We start from the raw sequence: 9,897 nt of genomic DNA on the forward strand, positions 1-9,897 counted from the left end.
GTCGCCGGAAGGGGCCGGGCTGAGGGGCGGCTCCTCCCCGGGGCTGGGGCGCTCCGGCAGCCCGGGCTTGTCCGGGGCGCTGCCGCCGCAGCCAGCACCGGTAGGCGGGGTCGGGCGCAGCTCCGGGCGGAGGGGCCGGGCCGGGCCGGGCCGAGCTCCGCTCCAGTCGGGGCTGCTCCGTGGCCCGAGCTCCCCTCCGTTCCTGACCTACACAGGGGGATCCGCCCTGGCCACACCGCACCAGGCGGGTTCCGGGCCAAGCCTCCGGGGAGCTGGATCTGAAATTCCTCCGTCCGCCTCCAGAAGGCTGGAAGAGTTTTCCAGGGGCTGTGCATGGACATTATGTCGCTGCCACAGCCAGCCCGTAGTAGGGGCTTGCATGTCACCCGTTGTCACGGAGCAAGGGACCACCGGCACCCGGTGGGACCATCAGCAAGAGATGCTGTGACATTGCCCCAGAGTGGCCGGGTGTCTGCTCTCCTACAGTCTCCTTCCATCGCTGGCTGCTCGTGCGTGTGGCCCTCTGAGTTGAGAACTGGATACCGTGGTTCCCTCTACAGCACAGGGGGTTTGGGTTGCCGTTTGCAGGTGCAGCTGGCCAGGCTCATCTGGCACTGGTGGCTCCCTGCTCCTGGCTCCAACAGCACTGGCACAGATGTCAGGAGGGGCTGAGGCCGCTGGGCAGCACAGGGAGCCAGCACAAAGCTGGGGAGAGACCAAATGAGGGCACAGGACCAGCTATGCCTGGGGCAGGCCTGAGCTGTGGTTACTAACAGCTCCGGTTTGGCAAAGAGTTGTGGTGGACTTACATGGGTTGAGGGGCCTGGGTTACATGGATGTTTCTGAGATCAAATTAGCTCAAACTTTTAAATTTTCCCCTGCACTTCTTCCAGAGATTGACCTAAAAACCACCAGTAAAATAACTGTAATACGGAAGATGTTATTTTTCTCCATGGTCCAAGTTTGTGAAAATTCCTTATGCCTGCAACAACGCTGGCCTCTCTCGACTTGACACACAAACTTGTCTCTTTGGCTGCCAGATCTGAAAAATCCATCTACTGCCCCAATGTATCCTGGACATCTGTTGTTTTGGGAGGCAGAGCATGTGGAGTGCTGTTTCGATCTGGGGAGGTCACCTGACAGGTATGTGTCCTACTTTCTCATCCCCCAATGAGCCAGCTAATCCCCTGCATGAGCAGCTCCACTGGCTCGGTGCTTCTCAATGCAGGGATTTGTAAATCCTCCTATGCTGAGGCACTGGCAAGGTTTTGGTTATGCCTCCAGCAGTCCGAGGGCATCATGACCATGGCCAGCTATAGTAAATAAATAAATAGGAATAGGGACAGGAGTAGGATAGTTTGGCTTTTGCAAACCAGTCTCAGTCTGCTCCACTTTCAGGCATCTGTCCAGTCTCCCTCTAGCAGCTGCAGGGGTTTCTTCCCCACCACTGCATCTTCAACAAGGTCAGGAGCTATGTCCATACTGCATCCTCCTCCACCCACTGCCTGGCAGAGGATCAACCCACCAGCCCAGCCTCTGCCTCTGGTGTTTAAGACAAACCCAAACCAACTGGCTGTGGCAGAAGCAGCCACCTCAGCCCCTCTGGCCAGTGATGTGCCACCTGCCTCGGTCATGTCATGGCTGACCAGCCTCTGGGGGTGTGGTGGGGCAGAAGGTCAGAGCCCCAGTCAGGGAAGGTTAATGTGGCTCTGTCCTACCACACATCAGATCCCACAGGCTCTGGAAGGAGCCACACTGGGGAACAGTGGAGTTGCTCCTCAGAGCTGCGGGTCAGCACAAAGCTTCTTGAGGCTGAGAGCCCTCAGCTCATTGCAGAGGGATTGTGCATTCCAGGGGACTCTTCTGAAATCTTGAGAATTTGTACAGTCAGGTGGTTCCAATTTTACTTCACAGCACGAATCTGTATTCATATGTTGGCTGAGGTTTATTTGGTTTATCTAGTTTAATTGGTTTATAAAAGAAGTTTATTTGAATATATTGTCTCAATGTTACAAGCTTCGTGACACCTGTGGGCAGCAGAAAACCAACAGCTGTGAGCAATCTTTGCAAGCTTGGAAATAGACCTAGGGAACTGCAGAGTTATGGTGACACCCCATGAAGAGGACAGAGGCTCCCTGGGGGGTGCTGCCACCCCAGCAGGCACTGCTCAGTGCCCAGTCTAGCTGGGCTCTGACAGCTGGGATTGGCAGGACTTGAGATGCCTGGAGGCACAGCCACCCTCCAACACCCTTTGGCACCCACCCCAGTGGGGTTTCTCCCTTTAACACCCACTGTAACTTGCATTAATTTCAGCACATTAAGTGCTTGGAGGCCAAGGACACCAGAAACTCCTTTACCATTCCCACCACACAAAGCACTGGTTGCTTACCTCTCAACGTTAGGCCAGGGGATCTCTCTCCCTCCTGACAGGGGCTGGCTGCTCTTTGCTGAAAGCCAAGGTGAGGTTCTGCAGGTCTGCAGCTTAGCAGGGAGCTGCACTGTGGGCAGTGCAGCCTCTGTGTCAGCTGCATGAGGATACAGCTGCTGCTGGAACTGTGTCACAGCAGCTGGGGCTCTCACAGCACAGCTCTCCAGTGTTCTCCTCGAGCTGAGGCTCTGTGGTAGCACTGACCCCCACCAGCCATTAACTCTAACCCACCAAGGAGTGCAGAGTGCAGAGCACTCTGTGTGCCAGTGCAGAACTGTGAGGGCAGGGGTGCTGCCCAAGCCCTGCTCTCCCACAGCATTCCCTGCTCCTGGCAGCTACTGCTCTTCTGTCTTCCCAGCACCAAACCATGCTCTCCGCTACACCATTCCTGTGTCAGCCTCTCAAATCTCTGCAAGTGCTCCCTGTATTTACAGTTCTCATTGTTTGCAAGATGCTCAGGTCCCTTCTGCTGGCTGCCACATTGCCTTGAGCTTAAAATTAACTTCTTCCTTCATGAGCAGGCACCAAAGATTTAGTTCTCCTGCTGACCAGCACAGGGGATACCAGCTGCTAGCCCCTGAGGCACCCCTTAAAACAGGAACCTGAAGAGAGAAAAACTTGCAGCTGGGCAAAAGCAATCAGTAAATTCTTTACAAGGAGCCTTAAAGATACCATAGGCCAATGTCTGTTCATGGTCATGATCCTCCTTGGCTCAGGTTCAGCTTCCCGCCACTGGAACTGCACTGAGCTGTCCAAGGAACTGAGCTGGTGGGAGCACAGGCAAGCAAGGAATAGAGCAGAGGGTCAGGGAAGCAGCTGTGTATTCTCTCTGCACAAGGTGCAGCAGTGCTCCAGGTCCTGCTTCAGACCACAACTGAGCACTCTGGAAGGAGCACTGGCTCAGTGTCACAGGGCAGGGACAATCACTAAAGGAGCAGAACAGCTTGAACAGGCAACACGGCTTAGCCTGCTTAGCTGAAGCATGGATCTAAGCATTAGCTACCACTGCAAATGCTTCTGGCCTCTTCTCAAAGTGCAGCACAAGAGATCTAAGAATCCCAAAAATTTTACCAAAAAATCCAACTCTGAAAGGAATCCCACACTCCCACCATTTTACAAAGCATCAAAGACCAGAGGACACAGAAGCTGCACAGTGGATTATTCAGGCAACATTTATTGGAGCATTTCAGGTATACAATGGTTTTACTGACGGCTGTAAGCAGCTAAGATGCAGACAGATGCCAGCAGGAAAGGGTAACCTAGAACTAGCAGGCTATGCAATTCTCATGGGAAGTTAATGATTTCAGCTGATAGGAGAGGAAAAGAAAGTAGCAGACTAAAAGTTTGGACAAGTCTGGGGATAGGGAGGAGAAAATAAAGAAGTTTTTGTGAGATAATTTACTTAAATTGGCCACTCACAAGTAGCAGAAGCTGTCTGCTATTGCACTCTTCCCTTGGCATCCCAAGGACCTAAAATAACCAGGGCTGTTTCTTCACCAAGAACAGACAGATTTTCCCTGGTAAGAATGGAGACTTGCTCTGGCTCAGCACTTGGAGATTGAGATCCCTGGCTTTGCACTCCCAATGAGAGCCAGGCTGTGGCACTTCCACCAGAGAGGAGGCAATGCAGGCTTGCAGCAAGAGCACACTAAACTACCAACCCCTCACTATAAGGCAGCGTTAGGTCAGGACTTTTTTTGGGTGCCTGAGCTGTTTAGAGAAGCAAGAACCACATGGCAACAAGACTACAAGGTCCTGTGACAGTAACAAGGACTGTGCGTGTTTCCCAAGAACTATTTCTGAAAGACACGTTCTTAAAAAATACCTTAAAGCAGAGACTCCCCATTGCATAAAAAGGGCATGACCTGGGAGGGACTGAGCTATGAAGTGATCAAGCACCTCCCAAACCACAGGTTGTATACTCTGCCCAGTTTGCAAGTTGGTACTTCTGCATTTAAGATAATAGCTGCCTCAATTGTGTTTTAGTGTCCTGCATTTATGAACAAAGAGCAGTTGAATTCAAGAGCTTAAAACCAAATTGAAACACTAACATTTAACAGGGTATCTCCAGAATGACTCCTTCAAGACTACGAAGCTCTGAGGTATGTGATGGCAACTTGGTATTCAGGCTGGCAGAGTGCAGTGGAGCTTCTAAGCCTCCTGAATACATCTTGGTTCACCAAATGAATCAGTTCTTCCTTGCAAAATCACTTAAAAATTTGTCTTCGGCAAAAAGCATTTAAAAATTCAGATCAACAACTGATTTGCAAGTAAAACAACAAAAAAAAATATTAGAAATGGTAACAACACAGTCTGTTTAATCAAATCAAATCTGGTTACTGCAAAAACATGCTAAGGACAGCCACCAGCTCATGTCCTGGGTGTTGCTGTGCCTTCTGCCCATGTACCTACAACTGCTTTTGAAACACTGTTTGTCTAAAGGACAACCGTGGAAGACAAGTCAGGGTTTAATGACAGATATCAAACAGTAGGGCATATATACATTAAGTTAATAGATTCAACCTTCAGCACAGGAGTTTGATAAGAGTTACTGGCTAGAGTCACAGAAAGTTCCAAATCTGAACAGTCTTGAACCACTTCAAAAAATTCCAATGGCTTTTTAATAGTTCCAATAATTCACGGGTATATAAAACGGAGACAGGCTTCTCCAGCAGAAGAGTTGGGGCTCCTCCAGGCTACCCAGACCACTGGTACAGAGGAGAGCTGGTTTGACTTCCCCACTTTGCCACCAGTCCACTAAAGACTAGGATTTATTAAAACCTTCTCTATTTATTGACAACTGATTTAACAGGCAAATGCTGCAGACTGTGTCAGTCATAGTGGATGGCAGTATAGAAGATTATCCAAACCACCTGTGGGGAGGAAAGGAAGGGAAGGTTATTTGGATGCCTCTGGAGAGGTGTCAGACACAGCAAACGAGCTTCAGGCCCTGCTCTCAACAGGGCACTGAGTTCCAGCTTCGAGGTGATCTTGGAGAGTTTTAGGATCACCACTTGCCCCAAATGGTGGCATTCAACTTGTCTACCAGCCTGTCCACATTAAAATCCCATCACAGCCCCTCCAGGGATTTAGAGGCACCAGCTAATCAAGTGATCAGACACTTGGGGGAGGGGAGTAAGGGAAAAACAAAGACACCCAAAACACCAGCCCAGGTGTAACTAGTTGGAGATGGAATAGAACTTCACCAGGGTATCTGGGACAGAGGATGGGAGTGGTTGATGCATCCTTTACTTCAGAGAAACCCCAGGTGTCAGCACTGTGTTTCACAGGCAGCAATCCCAATCACTGGCATTTGGTGCTAACACATCTGCCTTCTCTCACCACTTCCCCTGCTCTCTTCCCAGGTCTTCAGAATGTGCACCAACACAATTCACAAATCATCTCAGAGATAGCAAGATTCATTACCAGAAACAGTGCAAAAGATGTCATGAATCCCTCCTTCGTTAGCTCCCACGTCCCACCATATTCCTCCTCATCTATCTGCTGGAAGCTGCTGAAGTAGAGGTACAGAACACCAGCATTGATCAGGCAGAATCTGCAGGGAGAGGTTAGGAAACATCACTGCAGTGGTACAGACTGTAGGCATCCCAAATGCCATACAGTGAAATATCTCCCATCCACAGCAGAGAGGAAGCAAAGAGGAATTCTTTTCCTGCAATGCTTCCCAGGCAGCTCAGTCACTTCCTCAAAAGAGCCCCTCCAGGTGAGCTTGCCAGGTTGGGATGAAGTTCACTTGAAAAGGCACAACCTACTTCTAGTAGGGCTCAAGAGGCAGAAGTCAAAAGCTGGAAGTATCCTCAGATCTGCAAACCTGCAGGTTCTCCTGTCCTGCAGATTGACAGCAGCTCTGCCTCCACAGAGAACCTGGGTGTGCTTCTTCATTCTCAGGCAGCTGAGAGGGAAAACTGTCACCTCCATGCTCAGGGTTAAATCTCTGTGAGCATCCCAGGACTAAACAGGGAAGAGATAAGGGCTACAGAGACTCAATAGTCTCAGAGCCTCAGCACTAGGGTTCAGTCTGAAACACCTCGGTGCTCTCCATCTGTGCAGAGCAGAAAACAAACTTGACCTTCTGTTTGACCTTCCCTAATCCTAAGGCAGGTTTAGCTTTACACCAGCCCAGCTTGGGGCTGGGACAGGTCCGTGTCCTGCAAGGAAGGCTGTGTAGGAAGGGTGGGAATGACAACACACACACAAAGTGGGCAACCAGCAGCAGCTGGAGCAGCTGTGTCACTGCACAGCACAGAGAAACCACACACACACTTCCAGAAACTTTTGGTTTTCCACTGTACACCAAATCCTTCTGTTTACATTTAGCACAGGAATGGGCTTAGGTGCCTGAAGGTGCCTTGTCAATTAATGGTGACTAAGTAAAAACAATGAACTGTTCCTGGGGGCACTTCAGATCGAACTGTTTGTTGTAGCTAACCTGGTTCCTGCTGGAGCATCATCCCTCCCTCTTCTTGCCAAAACCAGAACATTTGGGACGAGGGACAAGATGACAACTGAATTTTGCCTAAGAAAAGCTGTGAGGCTGGAGCTTGACTATTAAGACCTTGGCTAGGCAGAGATATTTGCAAACAGAGGCTCCCCAGAGCAGATCCAGCATCTTCCCAGAGCAGATGCGCAGAGAGCAGGACTGTGTCACCACCTCTGGCGGCCCTTGAACACTTCCAGGCATGTGTCAGGACCAAAGAGGTTTTTTCTCTTCATAACTCACTGTAGCCCTCAGAAACCTCTGGGGAGGTGACCTGGCTCCCAGGGATTCAATGCACACACTTCCCCTTCAGGCACTGCCATCCCCACCCCATGGCTGAAAAGCCATGTCAGGAAGACAGGAGTACTGCCGAGCTCTGCTGGTGCCTCCGTGCCAGTGCCACCGTGCCTGCTTGGGACCTGCAGCCTTTCACGTTCTGAGCAAACCTCTTCTTCTCAGAGCAGCTGCCCCTGTCTGCTGACAGAGCCTCCTGTCTGAGCAGGGCTCAAAGAACAGGACATGCACACCTTCCCCCATGGATGCTCCTTCCTGAATGATCACAGCAGGCTCCCGGCCCCTCCCACACTTGCAGGGCACACACCAAGTCAATTGAAATGCTAGCTCCCTTCTTCTGCCATTTAATAGCAAAACAAATAATAATGTTTAGAAGTATTAATCAGGCTGAGGAGAAAGAGACTGATGGACATGTTATGATTTGGGTGAATTTCATGGCAACCAGCAATGGAATGAAAGGCTGGCTGTGAGACACAGAGCAGGCAGAGCCTGCCTTCAGCCAGCCCACTGTTCACAGCACAGCCTCAAACAGGCTCCCAGGCCAGCCCAACCGTGGGAATGTTACAGGAGACAGAAAAGGAAATGAACCTTACACTGCTATTCCCACGAATCCCTTCAGTGGAACTACTCCCCAGATGATTCCCAAAATAACCGCAATGATCTGCCGGAACCAGTAGATCACATCTAAAAACTCATCCTGAGGAGACAAAGCACAAGAAAAATGTTGGCATTTATTATGTTTCTTTTTTTTTTTAAAGCACCACACAATTAACAGGTGAAAATTCAGCATTCTGAACACTTAGTTCCCCACTCAGACTATAAAATATTGCACTCAGAACAGATAAAGCAGCCTGGGACATTGTGCACCCTGGACTTCTCTGCTTCCACATTAAACACACAGCTCTGTCCTCCAATGGGCCAACTGCAGAGGCCAAGTCTCTAGTCCCCTTATTTACTAAAGGTGCAATAATAATCGCCTGGAACAAAAGTTTAAAGAACTGTTTATGCTTTGAGAGTGTTCTACCCACGTTGGCCCAGGCCCTCCTGCACCCAAGATCTGTCAGGGCTCAGGACAGCTCCAAAGCAGAGCTGTACCTCACTCGTGCCACAAGAACTCCTGTGCTTCCTGAGCAGCAGGGCTCTGCTCATTCCTCTGTCCAAGGGTCACACTCCTGTAGCTACTGTAGCCTAACAGCAGGGCTCAACACTTTAGTAAGAATCACTTCTGCTCACATCTCTTTTCCCAGCCTCCCCAGGACTGGGATTGTCCCAGCATCCCCCCAAACACCAAGGCCTCTGTGATCCCCCAAAGCCTGTGGGATGTGCCAGCTGTTCAGCCCCTCATAGAAGATGGGAATCCATGTAAGATACAGACATTTCTTCTGGTCACTGCACTTGACAGGCAGCTCAGCCTTCAGTTCACCTCCTACTGTATCAAAACATTGGCACAGCTGTCCCTGCTCCCCTGCTGACTCTGAAATTCCAGCTCCATCTGCCAGAGGTGAGGGGGCAGGGACATACGAGCCCCACCAATTCGGGTAGCCACAGCTAAGGAAAAAGCAACAGAGATTGCTGTCTGACCCCAACGGAAACAGAGCGTTCCCCTTCCCCACGCCAAAAGCAAAGCCAGCAGCAGGGAGCAGAGAGGCCGGAACCCGCGCTGTGTGCCCGGGCACGGCAGGGCTCCAGCAGCTCCGGGCACCTGGAGGCTGTGTTGCTGGGAGGCAGCACGGGTCAGGCACCGGGCGGAGCCCTGCAGCACATGGCACACGGGCACGGGGAAATTCGAAAAGCTGCTTCTGGTGTTCCTTGAACCAGACAAGAGAAATTTTTATTTAATTCGAGAAGAGTGTTAAACCACAAGCCAAAAGTAAGGGAGGTGTCTCAACACCTTGTTTCCCTTGGCTCCACGCCCAAAGAGCAAAGAGCCAAAGAGCCGGGCCATGTGCGGGCCACGGGGGATCAGGAAACAGGGCTCCACTCAGCGCTGTGTCCCGCAGCACCCCACCGCGAGCACTCACCGCACACACGCCCCCGCCGCTCCGGGCACGGGGCGCTGCCAGCCCCGGCACGGCCCGCCCGCGACACCGCCCCAGCCCTCCGGTCCCCGCAGGGGCTTCAACCGTGCTCAGGGACGGCGGCTCCTCCGGCACCCCCGCGGGCCGGAGCCACCGCGCCGGGCGGTCCCAGCCCCCCGCTCAGGGCCCCCTCCGATCCCGCCGCCCCGGTCCCACCTTGTCGTGCCAGGCGGAGTCGCTGCGCAGCGCTTTGCCCCACACGGAGCCGCGCCCGGCCGCGCCGCCGTTGGCCACCGCGTGGTGCTGCGGGTGCGGCGGCTCGTCCCGGCGCCGCCCGCCGCTCATCCCGATCCGCCGGGATCCTCCGTCGGGATCCGCCCGCCCGGCCCGGAACCGGCCCGGCCCGCGCGCGCCGCCAATCGCCGCGCGGGCCCGCGGCACGTGACACAGGCGGGGCCGCGCCCTACGGCGGCCGAGAGGGGCCGAGAGGGTGCGGGGGTGGGGGTAAGTCAAGTCAAGTCTAGTCTAGTCTAGTCTAGTCTAGTCTCGGCCTGGCAGGGCCATTCCCCAGCGAAAGGGCCAGACAGTAGTGCTGGTGTTGCTGGCTGACAGGGGGACAGCCCTTGGCAGCCCTGCACGGCCACCGGGCCTGCAAACAG

General features: G+C 52.6%; 1 protein-coding gene across 2 annotated transcripts; it reads right to left on the reverse strand.

The window, feature by feature from the left end:
- Positions 1-3,581: 3,581 nt before the first annotated feature.
- Positions 3,582-9,638, reverse strand: RAB5IF (RAB5 interacting factor). 2 transcript variants are annotated; one of them, XM_030232828.2, is made up of 4 exons: positions 9,455-9,638; positions 7,814-7,917; positions 5,848-5,984; positions 3,582-5,325 (listed from the first exon to the last, which is right to left on the reverse strand). In XM_030232828.2, the coding sequence occupies exons 1-4, from the start codon at positions 9,581-9,583 to the stop codon at positions 5,264-5,266; spliced, it is 432 nt and encodes a 143-aa protein (XP_030088688.1). In that variant the 5' UTR covers positions 9,584-9,638; the 3' UTR covers positions 3,582-5,263. The 2 variants fall into 2 exon arrangements, with proteins under 2 accessions (XP_030088688.1, XP_030088687.1); XM_030232827.2 differs by having other exon boundaries at positions 3,582-5,301; positions 5,855-5,984; positions 9,455-9,634.
- Between the last annotated feature and the right edge of the window lie 259 nt (positions 9,639-9,897).

The sequence above is a fragment of the Serinus canaria genome, chromosome 20 (genome assembly GCF_022539315.1).
Source record: "Serinus canaria isolate serCan28SL12 chromosome 20, serCan2020, whole genome shotgun sequence".
Classification (NCBI taxonomy): Eukaryota; Metazoa; Chordata; class Aves; order Passeriformes; family Fringillidae; genus Serinus; species Serinus canaria.

Bases quoted from the DNA above. Each gene is read 5' to 3' on its own strand.
- RAB5IF (XM_030232828.2), bottom strand. From the start codon at position 9,583: ATGAGCGGCGGGCGGCGCCGGGACGAGCCGCCGCACCCGCAGCACCAC. The intron at 7,918-9,454 runs GTGGGACCGGGG...TTGTCTCCTCAG, and splicing joins ACTCCGCCTGGCACGACAAG to GATGAGTTTTTAGATGTGAT. The intron at 5,326-5,847 runs ATCTTGCTATCT...CATCCAAATAAC, and splicing joins TGCACTGTTTCTGGTAATGA to CTTCCCTTCCTTTCCTCCCC.